This window comes from Poeciliopsis prolifica, unplaced genomic scaffold, assembly GCF_027474105.1.
Source record: "Poeciliopsis prolifica strain line A6 unplaced genomic scaffold, Auburn_PproV2 SCAFFOLD001, whole genome shotgun sequence".
NCBI classification, from domain to species: Eukaryota; Metazoa; Chordata; class Actinopteri; order Cyprinodontiformes; family Poeciliidae; genus Poeciliopsis; species Poeciliopsis prolifica.
The window spans coordinates 17,240,565-17,264,888 of NW_026562376.1; the positions used below are offsets into that span (position 1 = coordinate 17,240,565).

Sequence of the window (24,324 nt, forward strand, 5' to 3'; positions counted from 1 at the left end):
GACAGGGTTAAACAGAAATGTGTGCATTATGTTTAATGAGTGTGTCATTATTTAAATAAAACCCCAGAAATCATACCCCATTTAAAAAAATCACCTAAGCAAGAGAAGGTCTGAATATATACCCAGCAGGAGGCGTAATTGTGTAAAATTGATGAAAAACAATACTTTTTTTCTTGAAGTCTTGGATGATGAGAAGTATAACAATACACTTTTTTTAAAAAACGCATTCCAACTTAACACTAAAATGATATATAAAATTCCAAATCTAAAATGGATAAATAAAAATGTGAACTGAGAACAAAATATAAAATAAAAAATAGTAAAAATGTTTAATTATAAAATATATCATTTGACCCACACTAAATAGAGGTATACAAGAAGACTGCAAATAAATCTATTTAAAGACTGAAAGTAATCATAAAGGCTATCGGGCAGAGCGCCAGCGAAATGGCCTGTTGCATTGTGTTTTTTCCGTAACACGTTCACACACACATTGGCCTCTGCATTCCGTTCACATCTCGCCCCCATTGGCTAGCGGCCGCGTCCGTCACAAGCCACCATCCTGAACTTGCATCTGATTGGCTTGAGAGACGCAGACGGCGGAATGGCGAACTCCATTGGTTGAAAAACTAGGTTAGTGGTCCGACAGGCATGACGGCGAAGAGAAACTGGGTCACCGATTGAAAATCGTTTATGTCACAGGTCTCCGTGTTGCTATCGCATATTACGAGCGAGTTTCAATGGACGGACGGACTTTATCGCACATGTAAGTACGATATGCTGTCGATTTTGTGTTTTTTATTAATAACAAGCATCTGCGGCTTTACCGGGCGTTTAATCCGTGATGGACATCGTCGATGTTTTCCCAGCTCTGTGGTCATGTCAGTGCGGTTTTGTGGAGCAGAAGGAGGGACGTTAGCTCACTGGCCAAGTCATGACAGTTTGCGTTCCGCTGCTAGCTGTTACAAAATGCTAATATTAGCCAATGAGACAATTTGTACATGTGGAGAAAAGATGAAATACAACGCTATTGTTCCGGGAGGTGGCTTCGACTGTTGCCAGAAAATTGTTGAGACTTTAATTATGTCCGGGCACCAGGTATGTGCCGGTGGAAATGTTAGCCAGGCGTGACCTCAGTTTTCAATGCTGCTAACACGCTAGCAATGTAAACAGGCCTTGGTAAGGTATCTTAGTACACCGTGTCTTCGAGAGCATCCATCCTGCTGCGATAACTTTTGAACTCCCTAACCAGTCAGGACCCGCAACTCTGAAAGGGCAGATCCGTGTTTTTGGTTATAAAACGTCATGACACATCAGAGGTGTTGACTGTGGCTATTTATATACATATATATTTAATAATAATACAAATGTGGCGACCACTCTTTCTCGATAATCTCGTGTGGGTGATGAATCAATGCAAATTCGCCAACTTCAAAATAAATCTTTGATATTATGTTCACTGTGTAATCTGAGCATGAGCTTGTTTTTGTTTTCTGTTTACACAAGACTCTGATTAATTCATTGATGTGGATAAAAGATGTATTTATGTATGCGAGTTTATTCTGAAGGAGGAAAAAAAATGTAAATGATGAAAGATTGTTTCTGTAGCTTAAACTCTAGCCTTTGAAAATTGTGACCCGACATAATTGATGCAAAAGTCTTTATTGAAAAAAGTTGTAGATATTGGTGTGACAACAAACTGCCTTGAATGAATGCTCTGCATTCAATTAAATGCCACCCAGTTGATTTGCCATGGAAAAGATCACCGTCATAACTGCATAATTTGATGTTTTCGTATTTAAAAGCAGCACAAGATAATATTCTGCCTGGAAACAAACATTCACCTTGCATTTTAACCCTACCACTTGGAAATTGTTTTTTTTTTTTTTTTATGGAACTTGGATTTGTGGATTAATTAGGATAGGGTTTTTTTGTGTGTGTTTTTTTAAGGTGACTGAAGTGAGTAAGTAGTATAATCATCAATAAAGACGTCAGAGTAACATTGGTACCACTTGAGTTATCAACACCTAAAATTAGAGTTTCAAACACTGTAGTTTTTTTTGCTCCCCACCCCTTTTTTTTCCTAATAAATTTCACGGAAATATGAACATATCTTGACTACCTGCAGTGTGTGATGACCAGAAAAAGTGTTGGTGGCAACTTCTACTGTATTTACTGGTAAAGTTTGAGCTTGTCTCTGCTAATGACCTCAAACGAAACTGAATGGTGTTCCAGCTAAGTAGAATTTGATAACCGACTTGCTCGGTCACCGAGCTAATACATAATAACAACACAAACTAGTAACGAGTTTCCCTGGCTTTTGAACTTGCAAACACTGCAGCGACATGTTTACTCATCTCTGATGTGTGAAGACTTTTAATGAGAAGCAAACATGATAAATAGCGCTCTGAAGGTGCTTTTGGTTTTATGTGGCAGGCGGCCATATTGGCATTTGAGATCAGGATTGGGAAGAAACATACGAACATATGAATTTCCAGCTGGGAATTCTAGTTTCATTGGACCTTGGAAAACTGGTTTTCCAATTTGAAAGTAAAATAGATTTTGATTAAGTCGTTGTTTTATTTTGATAATGTGTGGCTGAAACCACTTGGATTGTAAGGTCTGCAGCTTTTGTATTTTTTTTATGTAGGCATTCATTTTGTGGCTTTATTTGTATCAGCAGCTTATGCATTAACCTTTTCGTGACAGAAATGAGCTCTTTGGTGAACTTCAGCCTTACACGTGTTGTTCCTTTTTTTTCTAAACAAGAAGCAATACACACGACTGCTTATCTATGCTGGAATGTTGCCAACAAGGTATTGTGATAACATCATTTTGTTGTTATGATTTACCAAAGCTGTTGACTATAAAGACTTGATTACAAAGACAATTAATGATTTCTGTAAAAAAAACAAAGTGATAGCCAAGGATAAAAGTAGGACAGTGGGTGGTGCGACAGAAACTGTTACAAAAATTGTGGTCAGCCTGGTAGCCCCACTGTGACTTATTGTGTATAATTATGTGATTTCTCTTTTTTTTTTCTCAGTATGGAAACTTGATGAGTCATACAGAAAGCCCAAATTTGTGGCTCGAGAGTTGGAAGGCTTTCTCTTGTAGGTTGTCTGAATGTGCCCTCTGATTATCACATTTTGTCTGCATTTCTAACGTCAAGTCCACCAGTGATGCACTAAAGTTATCACCACGTCATTAAACTCTGTGTCACTTTGACCTATTTATCTGTTTTTATTTCTTTTCTTTCTAAATGAAACTTAAATGCTGAGTCACCACTTCTGTCTCCTTGCTGCTGCTCAAGACCGCCATTTAACACTGAATGTAGCTAAATACTGTTCAATTAATGTCTCTTAGCAAAACATAAGAAAAATATATATTTGCTGGCACCTAACCCAAAGTTTTATTTACCAATGTACAATGTCCTCATCAAACCTTCAACTTTAGCATCTCAGGCACCCAAAGATGTAAATCAGGGGACAGTATTGTATTACACAAAGATATTGCTCAGGTCTTGTGATCTCCATGAACATTGCAGGGAATGTTCATGGAGATCAAAACATGCTAATAAAATAACTAAAGCCAATAAAATTTTACAGTAAAGATTGCGGTTTTTTACACACCCACCAGCTTTTATGAGCATTCTGCTTGTTTGGGTTTCCGCTTTTTCATGAAAAGTTGTAAACAAACAGATAAATTGTACAAAGGCTTATCTAGGTCTACTAAAGTCAATGTGCTTCTAAAGCAAAAAAAAAATACTTGTAACGCAAACAACTTGTTTTATTTAAAAAAAAAAAAAGACCTGAATTGCCAATATCTTAAGTGGCTCTTACTCTGCGTCTTCTTTTTTCTAATAGTTCCATACCACAGACATGGCGGCAGGTTCCTGCTCAGTGTTTGACAGCTGATGTGCAATCAAAGATGGTCGGTTGATGATGGCGATGTGCAACTGATGCTGTGACCCGTTCTGATACTGATCCATCCAAAATATCTTCATCAGGAACATGTTCCAATACCAGAGATCAGATTGTTGATTAGGTGTTTGTAAACCAGAAACAAGGCTTCCCCTCCCACGCACCGAAAAGTGTTTATTGATTGCCACCAGAAAACAATCACAATGAGAAAGCTTTGCCAAGTCAAACAATACATAATATTATTCTGATAGGTAGTGTCTGATAAGGTCTGCAGAGAACCTGCCATATTGACCATGCACTTTTTCTTACCATGCTAAACACGGTTTGTCACGTTTTGCACACATACACAGAGTAGAATGACACATGCACATTTGATCGAGATGAACTCATTCACTTCTGGCTGATCGTTTAGAGATTATTTCACAGGCTTGTTTTATTGCCAGAGTTCAGATGTTAAACTAGATTCATACGTGGTTTTTAATCGTCTGGTGAGGTTGAATATTTTTCTAAAAACCTTTGCTCTATTCGCTTTGAGTATTCAGTATTTCCCAATATTCTTCGAGCAAAGGAAACTCTGAAAACGAGGACATTGCTGTTCAAATCTGCTTGTGGACTTTTGTTTTTAAAAGAAGCCTGTGTTTAGGACTGTGGTCTGGAGCCTTTACAATGCTAAGTGCCATTTTTGTCCTCTGTCCACATACATAAAACAGTGCAAAACCATTGCAAAAAGACAGATTATCATGTTTGACAAATGTCTAAAATTAGACATTTGTCATCCTTTTTAGATCACATCACTTTTTGATTTAAAATAAAGTAAAACAAACATTTTGCAAAAAGATGCATGTATTTTACCCCCTCTGGGTTGTTTATAAATATGGTATAAAGAAAAAAAAGACATGAATGAGACACTAAAGACATGAAAATGGATCTAAAAATATTATTAATACTGTTCATGTCACTCGGTTGTGGCAATTAAGTTTGAGTTAATTTAAAATGGCTCAACGCTGAATTTATTACCTCTATTAAAACACAAAATTTACATACTGTTTGTTCTTTTATTTGCTCCTGATTTTTCGGGTTAGGCGGAAGATTTCTCCATCAATTTGGGTCCAAAGTCTGTTGATGAAGAAACAACATGATGCCTCTGTACTAGACTTTTGCACAACTCGGTCCTAAAACATGAGGAAATTGCCTGCGCTGTTTACTTTCGCTGTCAAAGCTTTCAGGATTTATTGAGAGCGAATCCAGTTCATCATCAGAAAGGTTTAGAAAGTTCTAAAAATATGAATGTTTAAAAAAAAAAATCTTTGTTTGTTTTAACTCAGGCTCAGTTTATGATTTTTATCTGGCATATTAGATTTATTGTCTTTTTGTTGAACTGCAGTAAAGCATTCAGTGAAATTGAAGTGGGGAGTGGATCAGTTAAAGTGATGGGGCGAGTGGAATTGATCATAAATATTGTGCGGACTATATAGCAGGGCTATGTATTAAAAAACATAGCCCTGCAAAAGGATTGAAAGGATAATATTTGTCAGAGTAAGCAACATTTTACTGGACTAATATGATGAAAGCTATTTGCTTCACCTGTCAGTAGATTTAATTTCACTATTTAATTTCAGTGCAATGTTTAGTAATTTGGCACTGAATTTCTTTAATTAAAACATATCTTTTTCTCCTCTGCCACTCTGCATTTTTTGCTTTTGTGGCTGTAAACAATATTCTTGTTTTTGTTTTTTTTATTTTTATTTTTGATGTGTAGATGTTGCCTTGTTGTTCTCATTCCCATGCTTGCTAAACACTCATTGTAATTTGACCCAGAAAAGCTCAGAAATTCTTTATTTCTAAGGAGATTAGGCCAATTTGTGTCCTCTGAAAATTATGAAGGGAAAATTCCACATAGGTTCTATCTTTCTTTTTTTTTGTTGTTGCCAGAAATGTATAATGTTGTCGACAGAATTTCCCAACAATGCCCTTGTGAAAACATGTCGACCTCGTAACAGATATGTTTGATTGAAGTGGAAGCGTTGAGAAGCTCCAGCAGCCATCTTGCTCTGAGGGTCCTTCCTCGTTTCATCAGCGTGGATTTCTGAGTGGGTGTGGAGCAGGGAGAAAAGAGCTGAATGTCTTGCTGACTCACTGATGAGGTAGAAGTAGGTGGTGGACGGAAATCGAGGCTGACTGGTTTGAGACCATAGAGACTGAGTGACCCAGTTTCCACTCCAGCACCAGTTCCTTTTAGTACTTAATGATGACATGGCGGGTTCCCCTCCCCTTCTGGATCACTGCTTTGTCCCTGCAGTGGGGCGCTCTGGTCATGCATTTACCTTTTATTAACAGCCTGTTTTTTTTTTTTTAAATGCTTTTTTGTGAACTTGTTTTTCTTTTTCTTCTTCTCTGTGTTAAACATTTTTCTGGTAAATGGTATAAATATTGATTAGTGGCGCTTTTTTCCCCAATACACATTTTTCAGTTTTTACATACTAAGAGGTTGAGATTGTTTGTAACATTTTAAAGTGGTTCTCAAAAATAGTTCTTTGGTCTCTTGGGAGGCCTTTTTCCCAACTTTAACTCTTTTTATCGACCATATTTAAATGAATATTTAAAACTTACCTCTGACCTATTATTAAAAAGATAGAATAAGCTCTGAAATACTTGTTTGTGCTGCATTTAATTTGTTCAAATAGTCTTATTTGATAAAGACTTATTTGATAAAGGGCAAATAATTATATGAATTAAGGAAATAGGGTATGTTTAATGTCTGCGCTCCCCTAAAATCGAACAAATCAAACAACTGGCGAGAAACCGGTTGGCAAAAATGGCGCCGCTGTCTTGGACTAGAAATTAGCACATGGATGCTTGCTTGTGCTTTAAGATAAAAACAAAAATGTGCAGGCTTTATCAGATAGTGTTCTTCAAAACACACATATGGTGAAATATGGAAGTCTTTTTAGCTTGAGCCACCTTTTTTTTTGAACGAGTGTTTACACCTTACAGACAAGTTTCCAAGAGCATCTGGTTTTGTCTTCATGTACGTTTTAGTAAGATTCTCAAATAAATGCATAAACCCACTGTAATTGCAAAGATTACTTATGTTTAATGTGTTTTTATTATGTATTTTTACAAGAGATTACTTTTTGACTCTCTCTTTTTTTCTCCCCCCTCTTTTAAGAGGCAGACAGGCCAGACCAGCTGTATAAGGATCAGATCATATTAAGGCAAACCACATCAAAGCGGATGAAACTAGGTCAGACTGAATCAAACCAGACTCGGAGCAGATCAGAACGAAGTGGACCAGACTGATCCAGACGACACCAGGCGCGTCCAGGAAGCCTGTTCAAGTTTCCTTTTCAGGTATCTGAAGCAGCTCTGTGTTTCCATGTGCCACAGGTTCCCTCCAAAACTATAATGAATGTGGACTAGGTGATTTCTGAAGGTAGAGGAAGGAAACATGGTGATTCTCCCTGAAACGTCCTATTCAGATGCATCACAAAACCCAAATCATACAAATCAATCAATTATAGCATCATCCTGTAATGCTAATCAATTCATACACAATCATGAACTGATTGTGTTCAACTTTGAGCTTCTGTAAAATCTTCAAAACTTTGCATTACAAAGTTTTGAAGATTAGCAATAAAGTATTCTCAGTTCAAATATATACATCTCTTTAGGTATGACCATTTGCCAGCATATTAATTCAATGATGCAAAGGAATAAAAAAAAAAATTTTTTTTGAAGAGTTGTGAGTCATTTTCCCCAACAATTTACTTGGAGTCTATTGTTATGGCTACCAATTTTCAAAGCTTCGTATAAACAAAAGTCTTTTTATTATTATTCGGAACAATGTTTTGTATTAAAACCAGATCAAAACACAGACGTTTGTTTATGTTGCTATCAGATAGAAAGAAAGAAAAGCGAAAACGGCAAGTTAGTGAAAAGGTCTTGCTGACATCAAAACACAATGGTGGACTAGTAATGATCTGGGCTCATTTTGCAGCCAGACCACCTCAATTTCTTAAAATCTGAGTCAGCATTTAATAATGACCTAATTTGAGAAATTACTTGCTTCTTTGGTTTGGGTGTGTCTGACAGATTACCTCCTTTACTGATGACTATATGAGTAATTGAAGAACCCTGCTGCTTCTGGTTATTTTATGATTCCTAGAATGTCTGACTTGCTAAACGGTAAAGTCTTTGTAAAAGCTCCACATCTCATGTCTGAAGGTCTTAAAACGGATCCTTTTGTGTGTCTACAGTTGAGGGCTCAAGAGTGGATGGAAGGAGATGATTTTAGTACAGAGGCTGTGATGAACATCTGTGGTGAGTGTGACCTCTTTACACGCTGCAGCTTTTAGCAGTAAAACTCTTGTAATTTTTCTCCACATGCAGTATTTTATTCAACTCTAGAAGATTTTGCAGATATTTCCAGAGTTGACGTTGACGTCATTATTTTGAGAGTTCTGCACTCAGAGCAAACATGACTAGTTCTGCACACGCTGTGGTTTGTTAGTCAGCATCGGGCCTACAAATGTGAACACTCACTCATAACAATTATCACTCCTGTGAAACTTTTTTGCCGTTGGTCTGACTCACCTGTGCATGATTTACTTATTCCTTTCTGGAGTGCATGTGATGAGGACTAAATCTTCAGAGCTTGATTCACTGAAACGTTGCAGGATGTTTGCACTTGGTAAATTGCAGCAATTTACAGATTGCACATTTGCCTAATTCAAATTAGCTCTGGCAACCAATTACTGTCTCTTTGCTCTTGCACAGTGTGCTCACATATAACTGAGGTTTCATGCGCAGATGTAGACAAGAAACTGCTGATATTTATGTAAATTACCGCCTTTGCAAAAAGTACCTAGACCTCAATTATCAGTGCTGTTTGTCAGAGGCTCTGAGCAAATCTGCGGAGTTTGAGTTCTGATAATAGAGTACCCACATCTAGAAAGGCAGAACTTAATAAATTAGACTTATTTCTGTAATTAAAGTGAACAGTGGCTATAATTTCTTTTTTTTTTCTGTTTCATTCCTTTGTTTATGGTGTAGAAGTAATGGAAACCCAGAATTTTTCTCAAAAAATTAAAATAAAGCCTCGTACACATACAGTTTATCCACTGAATACTTTGCTGGCGTTCTTTTTGCATAAATGTCAGCCTGTGGCATGCTGACGTGTTAACTGTGGCTGCGCAAACGTCTCACAGCTCTCCATTCGTGACACATAACTTCTTTATACAAAATGTTATTTTTTCCTTTCATCAGACTTTAATATTTTTAAATACAGCACTAACCACCATCTTTCTAGGCATGGACCACTTATGGCTGAGCCTCGCTATGGATAGTGTTAGTCCCATTCAGTTCGGCATCTGAAAGGCAGCGCTCAGGACTGTGTTGGCCGTAAAAAGGCCAAAATATACGTTTTTGTCCTTAATTTATTTTTTTCTAATGCTGATAAAAGGACTTATTTCCATCAGTTTTAAACCATTTTTGACCATATTGATAGGAATAAACACTAAAAACATCACTCTGTGTGTGATGAATCCATTTATTGTCCAACATCCACATTTAGAATTGGACTGGTGAAGTGAATATTTTCTTAATCACATTCTAATTCAGGCTGCAGGAGTAATTCAACATTTGTTATCTGATTACATTGCTCCGGGTTGACTGTGCAAACCTCACAGCACATTATGATTTCAGAACAGATGGTGATTTACATGCTAGGGAATCGGATGCTGAGCAAGAAGCCATCTACTATTCCATGCTAAACGCAGCTGTAGTTCTACCACAACGTATTTTTTGAGTATTTTTAAAGTTTTTGGTAACTATAACTCCTGCTGTTGAATAATTTCACATGCATGCTCTTACTCAGTCATTCTTTGCTGTGCAGATGACCTGATGGCAGACCAGCGGATGGACATCTCGTCTACAATGACTGACTTCATGTCCCCCAGCTCCACTGATCTCATCTCCAGCTCCATCAGCACGCCTGGCATGGACTACAACCGCAAGAGGAAAGGCAGCAGCACGGACTACCAGTAAGGATACAAACACCACTGAGTTTTCTCATTTGTTCATTTTCAAGCAGCAGCAAATAGTCAGACCGTAGCACTGAACTGAAACATGTTTCCATCTCAGCAGTTTCTGCTAGATCTTGTTTAACACAGAAAGCGAAACACTTGCATCTTGTGTGTCTTCACGTCTTAGATGATATTAATAAGTGCTTGTTTACTTTTTTCAGAATCGATGGCTTCTCATTTGAGTAAGTTCAAACAATATTCTGTTGATTTATTTATAACAAGTCTGAAAATGTCAATAAACCAAATGTTATATTCTACCATGGTATTTAATTAGACTAAAATTCTGTTACCGTTTTAAAAATTTCCAGTGAAATATTTTTTTCCCCTCCATTTTAGTGACATGGATCCAGATAAGGATAAACTGGGGAGGTAAGACTCTTGTTTTTTTTTTTGTTTTCGTGTAAAGTTCTGGCTTTTTAATTGTCCTCCATTGATATTTTAAATGGATAATCTTTTCTTGAATTTGTTTATTGTGTTAGATCTTAATTTTTTCATATATTAAGCTATTTTCTTACCCATTTTTCTTTACACAATCACTTCTAAACATTTTCAGATGTTTGACTCCACTACCCCAGAGCACAAAAAACTTTCCTTCAATGTTTTACAAGCTGCCAACGTATCCAAATCCTTTCACAGGATACTTAGATAAACAACTCAATTTTTTTTTTCTGTCAACTATGTAGTCTGTGGATTTTAGATTTATTTTTATTTTTTGGGGTTATAGTGGTTGGAAAATACAGTATTGTGGGGACTGCAAATTACATTTGGTTTATTTTACTCCTTAAGATCTCTTTAATAAGTGTCAGTAATTGTCTTGTACTGTTGGAAAATAAATTCCAGCCCTTTATGATGATTGTATATATATATATATATATATATATATATATATATATATATATATATATATATATATATATATATATATATATATATATATATATATATATATATATATATAAATTAAGATTTCTTTCTGAGCAGGAAGACTTGGGTGTAGTGGAAATTGTCCCCATTTTTGTGCCTTGTTTAAAGAGGAAAAGGTTGCACAGTTGAATCAAATCTTCCATTGACCTTGTTGCGTGATCATAAAAATGAGGTTACAGAACCTGTTAGGTTTTGCTGAGGGCCAAATTCTCACCTTTTTGTCTCTGCAACTGCAGGAGCCGTAATGTTTCTTGCAGGACCACGTTTTTTGCTTTTTAACGCTTCCTCTTGTCCTTGCAGTGACCACCAGGGCAGGATTAAGAATGCCAGGTACAAACGCTGCTCTTCTTTCCTCTCTCTCATTACCATCTAATCTCTCTTTCACTGACTCGGTGCCACTGGCCTGATTGAAAACAGAGCTTCATAAGACGTAGTTATTAGGAAGGAAAGCCCTGTAAGGCCACATCTAATGGTTAATTAGAATCTGAGACAGCATGCTGTTGATGTGAGTGAAAGCAGGACGGGCAAGTTAGTCAGTTTCCGTCAACTTTAGTCTTTCTTTCAATCAAGGATGAATTGCATAATTAAAGATTTTTATTTTATCTGCTTGCTAATACACAGTACAAGAAAGCAGCTCAGCTCTGTGGAAAATCAGTTCACTTCTTTGATATCAGTGATGAATTCTGGATTTAGTCGTTTTGACAAGAAGAGTAACTGTGTTTTCTGTATTCGCACAGAGAGGCTCACAGTCAGATTGAGAAACGTCGGAGAGACAAGATGAACAGCTTCATCGACGAGCTGGCCTCTCTTGTACCCACTTGTAACGCAATGTCCCGCAAACTGGATAAGCTGACGGTCCTCCGTATGGCGGTGCAACACATGAAGACACTCAGAGGTCAGCATAAGTGGCAAGATGTGCTTTAGTGATATTTGAAAGTTTGCTGAGAGAGAAAAGTCTCTATTATAAATGCAGGAGAAGTAAAACTAGAAATCTGGAGGTGTACAGAAGATTTACAAAAGGTGCATCTGGTTCAGTGCTGAGGGTCACTATTAACTGGGCTTCCTTTAAACCTGAGCTTGAAATTAACCAAAATATTTAGTGTGATGAGTTTAACATTTTTGAATGGAAATACAGAAGTAGTTTTTTTTTTTAAATAGCAGAATATCATTATTTTAATTTCTATTACAACTATAAAATTACTTCTTTATAGTAGGTTAAAATGTTCCAATTTATTTTGATACAGTGGATTATGTCTACTTTTTTTTTAAATTGTTACTCAGAGTAAGAATTTTCTACAATTTCACCCTGTATTTGGTCTCAAGAAGGGGGAAGAAAATATTTTTAATCAATCATTTCTTCCCAGTTTTAGTTTTTCAATATGATAAAATCAGTTTCCGGAAACATGGCAGGAATATTATTTTATAACATGGTTCCTGGGCGTTTGCTCTTGTTGACAAGGACAGAACGTTCGGTCATTTGTAATCTCACATTTCCAAAGAGCTGGAAAATCTAAAGATTATCAAAGTGGGTTCTTTCCTAAACTGATCAAGGGACGGAAAATTGGTTATGAAAGCCCGAAATTTCAGCAGCTGCGCAAACATTTAGTTCACTTTTGTTTGGGAGTTTTTATTAGACTTACTTCAAATATGGAACTCTACTGGATGTAAAAAGGTAATTCAGTTGCGGTTAACTGCAGTTGATTAAAAAGAGGTTTTGACTTTTACATGTGAAGAAACGATTACATGCGCAGGTGCAGTTTGAATATCTGCTGATGCTCTGATTTCAGGTGCGGCTAACCCATACACAGAGGCAAACTACAAACCGTCCTTTCTGTCAGATGATGAACTGAAGCATTTGATACTAAGGGTGAGTGAGTAATGCTACTGCGGTAGTTTTACAGTTTGAGTTTAGTTATTAGTCAAAGCTTTACACAGCTGTCTCTATAACTGTGTTGTTTTGCGTTCATAACACAGGCTGCTGATGGTTTCCTGTTTGTGGTTGGCTGCGATCGTGGCAAAATCCTTTTTGTTTCTGAATCTGTGTACAAGATTCTGAACTACAGCCAGGTAAAAATGGAGAGACGTGAGGATGAAATATATGCATGTATGATCAATTTTTGAGCTTTTAATATACTGTATGATGCAAATTTTTGTTGAAGCTGTTCATTTTTAGAAACCTTTTCATAAGATGGCAAGTACAAGTAGCATCATAAACTAAATCACTACACAGTAAAACAAATAATTTATTGTAAATGTATGCTTTAAACAAGAAGGAAACATAATTAATTATATGAGTTGCCTTTGGTATTTTCTAAGACTAAAATCAAGTATCGGAAAACATTTGTTTCCTCACTTTTCTACATATAACATTTTTAAAAACATAAAAAAATGTGTTAAAAGCTCAGAAATATGCAGAGCATTCCAAGTGATTATACAGAGTCACAAAGCAAAAGTGGAAATAATATTGAAAATGTTAGACAAAAAAACTTCCAAGATCTTAATCATGTTCATCTGAGATGATGAAGCTAATCACAACAAAACCAGGATGAATTGTTCAGATGAAGATAACTTTTAGCCTCCCTCACAGAGTATTTATAACACAGCCTGAACATCATCAATAAAAGCAATACTAGAAGTAGGTAAATTGTAAAATATATTTGATGTCGCACAAAGCTTACAAATTTATCAGCGTTGGTAATCCGTGCATATGTTCTTTCTTTTTGTTTTTGTATGTCATCTGGTTCTGCTGTCGTCTCAAGAATGACCTGATAGGTCAGAGTCTGTTTGACTACCTTCACCCCAAGGACATCGCTAAAGTCAAAGAGCAGCTGTCGTCCTCAGATACAGCGCCACGAGAGAGGCTTATTGACGCTAAAAGTAAGCAAGGACAAGCTTACTTACTCCAGAGGGAGGAGCTTGAGATCCTCCCTCTGAATTTATGTCTTAATCTGCTTCGTGATCCCAAGAGGCGGAACAAAAACCTGCCGCAGTCAGCGATAGTGACTGACTGTTCAACTTCAAACAAACTGTTCAACTTCATTACTTTCTGGGGAAAAACAAGATCAGAAATTTTACAAAGCTTATTTGGATGTATAAGAAGTGACAGAAAATGGGCAACAGCTAAAACTAACAACTAAATTTTGTCTCAACAATCCTGGAAGGATGCTTTACAGTTCATCTGTAGATCATTTTTGAAAAGAGGAAAAAAAAAAATATATATATATATATATAGTATTTTTCAAAGCTTTTGTCCTAACTTAAATTGTAATTTCAGCCGGTCTTCCTGTGAAGACGGATATCACTCCCGGTCCATCTCGTCTCTGTTCTGGAGCCAGACGGTCGTTCTTCTGCAGGATGAAGTGCAACAGACCTTCTGTCAAAGTAGAAGATAAAGACTTCCCCTCCACTTGCTCCAAGAAGAAAGGTACCAAGAAATGGAAGACAAGCGTCTACAACTGTCAACCAAAATGAATTCAGTTTTTTTTACAGCAACACCTGCAGCCTTCTTGTGCTGCCTTCATAACTCACTTTTTGGTTTATATCAGTTTATAGTGCCAATAGTCCTCTCTTCACTTTACCTCACATCAATAAGATGTAATTCTGTTACAAAACTAAAAGCTCCTATTTTTTTAATGTCTTTTTATTTTTAGTTGCCTCTTCAGCTAAGGAAAGGAATCACGCTTCGGTTGACCGATCAGTTTTTCCATTATAAAACAGAGGAAGTTTGCCTGCTTGAATTTGTTCACTTATGGTTTTATAGAGTTCACTACCATCCAGCAGCACTAACTGCAGCTGTTTCCTATGATACTCTAACACAAAATAACTCATAAAGGGAATTATTGCATGGTTTTCAGATTTATATGTTTAAAATCTGAACAGTGCGTTGTGCATTCCTATCCAGCTGCCGCTGACTTAAATTTGTAAAACTACTTTTTGTTGTGATTGTAGCTGACACTTTTTCTTTGTACGTTTGCCTTAGAACCAAAGTGCAATTTTTTTAGTTCGCCCCCACAGAGAGCACAATTTTGTCAACTTGACGTTTCACATTTAAGCTGTTTCGTTCAGTTTAAATTCCTCAAAAATGTGAGTTCAGCTCATGGATGCGTTCGTCCGCAAAACATAGTAAACGTCGATGTTTTTGGACTGTGGGACACCCAGAGAAAACCCTTGCATGTACACAGAGAACATAGAAACTCCACATCAAAAATTTCTGTCCTGGAATTTAACTTATGACCTCCTTGCTGTGAGTCGTGTGAATATTGATATTTGATGGCGAACTCGCTCTGGAAGTGTTATTTTGCAGCACCCAGTGCATTGGAAGTCCTTCCACTAAAGCTGGATGAGGTGTTTTTATTGTCAATATTCTGCATTTTCACTGCTGATCAACCTGCAGGAATCTTGTCTCAGTAAATCTGCAATTACTTAAATTCTCCACTTTTGAGTTTATTCCATTCACCATTATGTGTGTTTAATCTAGTCAGTATAAACTTATTATTTTTTTTTATTGTTTTACATTTTATTTGAATACAAAATCTTTCTGACGTTATCAGAGGGTTTTCCTGGAACAAGGTCTGTGTGTGACCCAGCTTAGTCAGTGGTGGGATTTACTGAAGCATCATTGATTTCTGAAGACATTTCCAGAGTACAGTCATGCAGCACAATGGATAAAGCCACTGTCAATTTACTTTAGTTTTAACATTCCTCTGAATAGTTTATTGTGATGCACTTTGCCGTCCTCCTGTTGTTCTGTGTTGGTACCAGAGAGCCTCTGTCATGCACTGAGCTACCTATTTAAAGGAAATATGTTTCAGTGGGTTGTTGCTTTGAATAGAGGTTGAGCGAAGTAATGCAAATTTAAAACTCAAATAAGCAAAGTAAGAAGTTCATTTCTTACGTGAGACTAAATGATATGCATTGCTCCCTTAGTCTGTGATATATATATATATATATATATATATATATATATATATATATATATATATATATATATATATATTTTTTTTTTTTTTTTTTTTTTTTTTTTTTTGCAACTTCAGGAAACAAATAAAATACACAAACCTAGCCTTGATAGACTTTGTTATAAATGAGTCTCAATGCTTTTAAAAACAAAGATGATTAGCAATAGTTTATGGTTACCATTCATTCATGAAAATATCTACAGCATTGATACCTCAGTACATTTTGTTTGCCAGGTTGGAATTTTTAAAAATGTAACTTCCTGTTGAAGTCTACAGAATTGCAATTTTTAAACATTAATGACCGATGTAAGGTGAATAGTGAATAACCTTGTTATTGAATTTTAACATGAAACCCAAATGTGTATCATGCTAACACAAGGAATTAAAACAGTTTCGTTAATTCGTTCTCAAGACATGACAAATAAGCAAATAATTGCTCTTCAAGTATTTTATTTACATCAATTGTTTTAGATGTCTGACTAGATTTTAATAGGTTTTTGTGGCCTTTGAATAATAATATTTGTAATATCTAACTTTGGATTTTACATCTCTTGATACATCTACACATATCTGAATTTATTATCACAATTCAAGCATTTTGATTCCAACTTCATTGAATTGAATTGAAATTTGTCATCACAAACTTTGAGCAAAGGGATGATTTATATATTTTTTTCACCTTTATTTTTCTTTCTCTCTCTCTTTCATTCCTGTCTCATTTCAGCTGACCGGAAGAGTTTCTGCACCATCCACAGCACAGGGTACCTAAAGAGCTGGCCACCCACAAAGATGGGGCTGGACGAAGACAACGAGCCCGACAACGAGGGCTGCAACCTGAGCTGCCTGGTGGCCATCGGCCGCCTACACCCCCACATCGTCCCCCAGCCCAGCCCGGCCGACATCAGGGTGAAGCCCACAGAATACGTCTCCAGGCACGCCATCGACGGCAAGTTTGTCTTCGTCGACCAGAGGTGAGAATGGGGAGTCTTTTGAGGTAAAAAAAATAATAAAAAATCAAATTATAACTTGGTTTTACTTTGTAGTTGAGTTGCTTGTTTTTTCTTGTTGAAATGTTTTACATGTATTTTGAAAGATGAAAGTCTTATGACATTTTTTTTTGTTTTTTTTTTTCTAATTTGAGATGACCAGGTTTTATAAGGATTATAGATATGGTGATGACATATGTTGATATGTAGCTATTCCGTAAAAAATCAGGACCAGTGATCATCGTTTAAACAAAATCTGTGTGATTGTTGATGGATTTTAACCAGAGAAAATCAATAACAGTGGCTGCCTTAAAGGCTTGTTAACAATATTTTTAATGACAATGAACATAGTTTCTAAGGGCAGAAAAACTTTCATAACAGCCCTTTGTTGTGAAATATAAAAACATCTCTATTGCACTTGACCTTTATCAGATGTTTACTAAATCCAAAGTCAAGTGCGTCAAATCACATTTGATTTCTTTGATGCACTTCATTTCTTTCCGATGCGTTTAGAGAGAAATTTGGTCATTTCTAGTAACTGCCCTGCTATTCACCATTTAACTTTTAACTTTGAAACAAACTGCTCTGTAAACCAGATGTTTTGGTTGGTGTTTTTAGTTTAGTTGTCGACGGAAAGTTGCAGCTTATGCTAGTAAGTTCTTCTGGCAAAAAGAAGTCATCAAATATTTTCTTGGGGGGATAAAAACGTTCTACATTCTGTGTATCAAACACCTTCAACACAAAGTCCATGATTTCCGTGTCTGCAGAGCAACAGCTATCCTCGCCTACCTGCCCCAAGAGCTGCTCGGAACCTCCTTCTACGAATATTTTCACCAGGATGACATCAGCCACCTGGCCGAGTGTCACAGACAAGGTATCGTTTGAAAGTGAAGCGGAGTAATAACTCAATAATCCCATCGGAGGAGAGGGGGGGGAAGCATAAACCGTGGTTTCTGTGTCCTCAGTGCTGCAGATGAGGGAAAAGATCAACACCAACTGTTACAAATTCAAAATCAAAGACGGCTCCTTCATCACGCTGAGGAGCAGGTGGTTCAGCTTCATGAACCCCTGGACCAAGGAGGTGGAGTACATCGTCTCGACGAACACGGTCGTATCGTGAGTATCCGCACACCTGAAAGCTTCAGCTTCATCGCTCCAGACTTCGCACTGGAAGGCGGATCATCGTTTCATCTGTGCTTTTCCCCCTGCAGATGTCCGATAATGGAAGGATCAGATTACCCTCAGTCGGCTGCCTCTCCGCAGAGCATGGACAGCGTTCTAACCTCAGAAGGTAAAACAGCCGAAGAGAGAAACATGCTAACACCGAAGCATACCTGATGTTGTGAGCCTGTATGTTGTTGCGCTGTATAAATGACATATTTCCCATTTTCCTGCCGATTTTTATTTTTTTTCAGGTGGCGGGAGACGGGCTTTGCAGACGGTTCCCGGCATCCCGGGCGGCACGAGAGCGGGAGCCGGGAAGATCGGACGCATGATAGCGGAGGAAGTGATGGAGATTCAGAGGTGAGAGGGAGCAGATCGAGCCTGTGCCATTTTTCAAAACCGATCAAGCAGAAAAACACAGACATTCCGGTAAAGGAAAATCAATGCGGACTGGTTCGTGAGGCAGATGGTTGCGTGAAGCCAAGGCATGATTTAACCGCTATTGAAAGCCTTCTGTTCGAGCTGGCAGTACGGGAGCATCTGTGGGGAAATTGTCAACAGAATTTGACCTTTGCTTTGTAATTTCACACAGTTTGTACTGAATCATTCCTCATCATATGAAAAATACCAACCATGAGGTAAATGGGGGGTCATCGGATGGTTGGTACAGAGAGAAATTGGACAACATGTTGCACTCATCTGGAGGGGTTACTTTAAGAACTTAAATCTCAAACAGTGGCATGTGCAAATTTAGAGCCCAGTGGAGTCAAATCTCCTCCACTGACATATTTCAGAAGTCGGGTTTTTACATTTTTTGACATAAAAGAAAATCTTTGGTCCTTCTATCAACTATTCAAAACTCTTGGAAGAGTCTGAGGTGAGTGAGAGAGTTTAAGTCCTTCCTGTTTTTTTGCTGTAAAATGCCAGCTGTAACTAACTTTAACTCTCCTGTGTGGCAAATGATGGTCGGACAGCGGGAAAGCGTGAAGGGATGTCGTCCCATCAGACTGTCGGTTCTTGAAACGACACAAAAACAAAACTCATGAATAAAATAAAACGCGAGGTCAACTCCACCCCTCCGGACCGCACACAGTAAAAATATCTTCTCTGAAGAAGAAAGTCACTAAACATCTGATTTCCATCCATCCATACATCCATTTTCTTCCGCTTTATCTAGGGTCGGGTCACACATGGAAATCACTTCCATAATAACTGAATAGACGTTTGAGTTATAATTAATATACGGACAGTAAGCTGGAGACTGTTGATCTTCTCCATGAATTTCTGATGGAAGAGACGGCGCGGCATTGTGAAATTCAGTTAAACCGGCAAGTTTTTACAACGCGAGAAATGCATCCTCCTCTCGTATTCTCGCAGGTCTTTCAAATGGGAAAGGTCTTTTCTGTAATTAACCATTATTACAATGAGCGCCTGTAATAATGGAAGAACTGTGGGGATATTTTTATAAGGCAGACGTCTGCTTTAGTGTGTTGACTTACCTGGAAAACTGATTAGTCTAATGGAGCAAAGACAGTTTTCTACTAAAGGCTACTAAGGAAAGTTTGCTGGCTGTGACCTTTGGGGGGAAAACATCAGAATTTTTCTTTTGTACCCTTTCACACTCAGTAACTATCTGAACTGCATTTTGGGGGTTTTTTTTACAACACGTCGCTAACATTCTGGGTCAATTGGCAAAGTGCCGTTTTGGCTGGATGGAACCAATCTTCCATCCAGCCAGTCAGTCTGACTCCATTGCTGGGATGTAAATGAAAGCAATCAAAGCATCTCGACAGGTCAGTGATGGGACTTCCTCATACTGACCAGTCAGCGACACCCTGACGAACGGTGTATGTCTTCCCTTCCTGCTGAATTATTAAATAGAAATGGCTGTTGCCACCAGATGCTAATTTCCCATTGCATGAAAAATGTAATTGCACACGCTTTTACAAGTTTTTCTGGTTACATTCAGCTGGCAAAACTCAGCTTTGCAAGCTGTGCATACGCAAATAAAATGTGATTTTCATTTTATTTTTCTTTTAAATTGGTTTTCCCTCTGCAATGTGTGTCTAATGCAACGAGCAGCTGTTTGTGTGGCTGTCAATCTCAGGTCGTGAACAAAATGAACAAAGCTGGGATTTTTTTCTTTCTTTTGTTTTGTTTTGCTGCTGTTACGGGGTGTATTTTACTTCAGGAGCACTGAAAGTGTCTGTTTCTCTCTCAGGATTCGAGGTTCATCTCCTTCCAGCTGTGGTTCCAGCCCTCTGAATATAACCAGCACCCCTCCGCCCGACACCTGCTCACCGGGGGGCAAGAAGGTAACAGAAAACGACACGCATTGCGGCACAGATCAATGAAAAACATGGGAAAAAAAAAAAGAAAAGTTTAACCTTGTCGATGGTTTTATAGTTTATAGGATTACTTATTATAGGCAGGTTTTCAGTTTATTTTTACTTTATTGCCAACGAAAAACAGGCAATTTATGTACAAACATTTTAGTCCTGAGACTTTGGTTTCACGTCATTATTCATGCATGGAATCCCAATTTTTCTATGTGAACGCGCAAGGTTTTTTAGCGTGTGAACGCTTGTGACCATCTGGGGGGAGTTTATGTGAACGTTTCATCACAGCATGATGCCTAAATTTGAGTTAAACTTTTTTTTTTTTAAAAGGCAACTTTTTTTTTTTTTCTTGTGATGTTGTAGTCCTCATATGAGTTTGAGAATCTTTCTGACATTAAGGTTTAGTGTCTTACTTTCATATTAAACCTGTGAGTTTTGGTCTCTCTAGATTCAGAACGGTGGGACCCCTGAGCTGCCGAGCACCGGGATGATCCCTGGACCTGATTCTGTGGGCTACCCTTACTCCAACCAGTCCATCATGAGTGAGTCGCGGCACTGCTACTTACACTTTAGGCGGCTGCTGTGTTTCTGTGGCTGAACGTAATTCTCTCATTTGTCCGTTTAGGTGATAATTCCCACCTGAGCATAGACATTATGGATGAGCCGGGCTCCAGCAGCCCCAGCAACGACGAGGCGGCCATGGCGGTCATCATGTCGCTGCTGGAGGCGGACGCCGGCCTCGGCGGCCCCGTCGACTTCAGCGACCTGCCTTGGCCTTTGTGAGGAATCTGGAAGGGAAGCTCTGGAGCCTCTGATGGAGAGACTTTGGTCGTTCGATTTTTTTTTTTTTTTTTTTAATTTTTGTCTGCCCCATCCCCCTAGTCCTCTACTGGATCTCCTGTTTTCTGCCGCCTGTACACAACTACACCGAAAAGAAGAAGGAAAAAAAAAAGAGAGTGGCGTCTTAAGAAGAGTATTTTGAGTCTGTAAATACTGAAGATTTTTAAGAGATGTTGCCTCCAGTTCAGGCTGGACGGTTGTTTAGACTTTCACGCCTACTCTTTTGATTCATCATTCCTCGTAGGTGGGCCTGACAGACCGTTGGGGGGGTTTCAAAGCTCCCGCACCAAAACGACGCATCATTTTTTTCCGGTGTCGGTCGCCTGTAGATGGGGAGCCTGGTCAGGGCGGGCGCGGTGAGAGACGTTGTCGTCCAGATCATAGAAGCATACGTTACAGGACTGTGGTGCTAACATGCGGATGCTCCTTCTCAGACTGACCCCTGTCCAACAGTGGCTCTGGGACCCCCTAACCCCGCACCACCAACAAACACAGGTCAACGACCAACCCCGCATCCCCACCCAGGACTCCTGACGCGTTCAAAGACTGTGGTTTATTTTTTTAGTTTCAAGTGTCGTTCAGCGGGGAGCGCTTGATTTCCACTCCACGCTGCGGCCGTTTATGTCCAGGTTTCCCTGCAACTGTGCACAAATGAAGCGCCCGCCCTCTAAGAGACGGCTGCTCCGGCCAGCTGGAAGCAAACTTAAATCGGTTAGAAAGTTTACTCTGACTAAGCAAGGTGCATTTTTAGTTCTGGGCATCATTTCTTTTTTTTTGTTAAAAGCCGCCTTGCTGACGTTTCCTGAACTAACGTGTGCGTGAAAAGGGTTTCTTCCCAACCATTCTGCATTCGATTCGACAACAGAACATTTAACCCAACACAGCCTGCAGTGCTTCGCGCGGAACGTAATGAAACGGTGATAACAGAACATAAATTGATATCCTAGAATCAGTAGATGTCGCAGCAGGTCCCCAAAAACCCAACGGACGCCAGTCCTCCGGTGCTTTTTCAACATTTTAAAAAAACTAAAGCGACAAGGTTGTCATTCCTCCCTCCAGTCAGGCCCTCCGACGTCGGCGACCGCCAGCCTCAGAGATTTGGTTGTAGCTCAGCTGCGATAGTTTTATTCCAGGTGAAGCAGTTCTATGTTGATTTGGACTCATTTGTCGGTGTGGCGCAGAGGGATGATATCCTTCCTTATAAACCTGAAGGGGTCTTGTGAAGACCTACCACTACTACTACTGTGTTGGCCATCAGAATGCCACAGCGCTGCTTTCCAAACTGCTGCAGCAATGAAACGGACCTTAATCAGGGTTTTTCTATATATATATATTTGTATTTCAACTCTTTTTAAGAGTAATAGTCTCTGGGTCACAGGGTTTGCACTCACACATCCTCCATCTGCTCTAAAGAAGCACTTCAGGCTGTAGGTGAGGAAATTCTGTTCTGTTTGAAGGATTTCGGCTCAAATTTCACTCATGACCCCTCCTGATGAAACGACTTGAGTTTGTGAGCCTCAAAGAAAAAGCAGCTCAGTGTCTTAAATTCGATCAACTCGACTCCTAAAAGTGAGCAGACGTCGCATTGGCTGCACTTTGCCGTCAACCAAACTGCCTGCCGAATGAGGCAGCCGCGGATCAATAACCGCCTTCGTTTCTCTGCTCCATCGTGACGGCCGTCTTCGACGCAACCTCCCGGCCTCGCCGGACCGCGCCCAGCCGCCGAGGCGGGTTTATTTCACTTTGAAGAGGTTCGAGCATCTTGACACCTGCCTGTGTGGAAAAAAACAAAACCCAAAAGTGGATTCTGCAGATAAATGTGGCTTATATCTGGAAAGCATTGAACATGGAATACTAAAGGCTTTTTACATTTTTTAAAATTTAATTATTTTCTAGTAATCTCACAGTATTTCTAATGGGATTATTTAAACTGAGAAATGCTAAATGTTTAAAGCCTGCGTTTTAATTTATAAAAGGACTTTACAACATGAGCACAGAAAATACTGTTCAGTTTTAAATAGTGGAGAGTTTTTTTTATTTATTTAGTGCCTCATCGTTTGGTAATTTTGGTCCGTCATTAGCAGAAAATTTAGGAGCAACGTTTTTATCTGCACCTCAAAGTCAACGTTACACAGTTGACATTTTTATATAGATATATAAAGTGATACTCTTCAGACCCCTGGACTTTAGTCACGTTTTGTCTGGTTCCTAATACGGGGCAAATGAATCCCAGACGAATCAATACTTCTTTGTCTGCAGATTCTTCATGGAAAGGGTTGAGTCGCAGCTCTGGCTCCATGTTGGTGAATCTCTGTGCCGTCATCAATCCTCCTAAAGGTTTCCCTTCAGTGTTTCGATATTAAACATTAAACCGGGTTTAATGTGTCGGAATATAAAAAAGGGTATAAAATGATGGCTCCACCATCTCTCAGTGTAAAGGCCCTTGGTTATCCTGCTTGCATTAGCAGGTTTTTGGAAGTAAAATAAACGAAAGTGCGGTTTAGCAGAGCGTTTTTACAATATCTTACAATTATGAGCTTTTATTTTTGTTTTTTTGCTCATTTGCCTACATTGCTTATGAAAACACTGTGAATAAAAATCAACGGATACCAGTGGTTTAAGAACACGGTTAAATAATAGAGATAACATATTCCCCAGATCACTGAAATGTAATTGCAAGAGATTAAAACTGCTGGGGTTTTTTTTTTCTTTTCTAGGTGTTCACCCTGTAGCTTCAAAACATTTGTTTTACTATAAATGTGTTGCTTCATAATAAAAGCCGCGGAAGCGACCAAAACACAACATCTAACCAGAAGCAGTTTATACCTTTTAAAGCCCTTTATTTAACTCGACTCCATCTTCTGTCTTTTATGATGGAAAGCAAACATGGCGTCCATCCAGGCTTCTAAAACCTGATGCAGATCAGTCAAGTGTTATTTTTTTCCATGCAGGCGGTACGTTTCGATGCCAAACTCTTGAAACCTTTGCAGTTCTTTTAAGTTTCTTTTTATTTTATTTTTTTTTATTTTTTTTTAATTAAATACCCTTTTCTCCCTCCAATCAGAGAGCAGCTGGCGTTTCTGATCCAGAGTTTGTACTCTTCACAC

At 38.4% G+C, this 24,324-nt stretch overlaps 1 protein-coding gene across 1 annotated transcript; it reads left to right on the plus strand.

Annotated features, from left to right (window-relative positions):
- Window positions 1-643: 643 nt before the first annotated feature.
- On the plus strand, window positions 644-23,806 carry bmal1a (basic helix-loop-helix ARNT like 1a). Its single transcript, XM_055032428.1, has 20 exons — window positions 644-766; window positions 7,093-7,274; window positions 8,180-8,243; window positions 9,817-9,964; window positions 10,168-10,188; window positions 10,343-10,375; window positions 11,231-11,260; window positions 11,668-11,825; window positions 12,718-12,797; window positions 12,905-12,997; window positions 13,690-13,807; window positions 14,205-14,354; window positions 16,613-16,859; window positions 17,642-17,748; window positions 17,840-17,990; window positions 18,086-18,165; window positions 18,290-18,398; window positions 20,260-20,353; window positions 20,826-20,919; window positions 21,003-23,806. Exons 3-20 carry the CDS (start codon window positions 8,198-8,200, stop codon window positions 21,158-21,160), a joined length of 1,917 nt encoding a protein of 638 aa, XP_054888403.1. The 5' UTR covers window positions 644-766; window positions 7,093-7,274; window positions 8,180-8,197; the 3' UTR covers window positions 21,161-23,806.
- Window positions 23,807-24,324: the final 518 nt, after the last annotated feature.

What these genes read in the sequence shown, in the direction of transcription:
- bmal1a (XM_055032428.1), top strand. Translation starts at nt 8,198, where the DNA reads ATGGAAGGAGATGATTTTAGTACAGAGGCTGTGATGAACATCTGTG. An exon ending in TTTGTCTTCGTCGACCAGAG is followed by an intron (nt 16,860 to 17,641) that starts GTGAGAATGGGG and finishes CCGTGTCTGCAG; the next exon opens with AGCAACAGCTATCCTCGCCT. An exon ending in GCTCACCGGGGGGCAAGAAG is followed by an intron (nt 20,354 to 20,825) that starts GTAACAGAAAAC and finishes TGGTCTCTCTAG; the next exon opens with ATTCAGAACGGTGGGACCCC.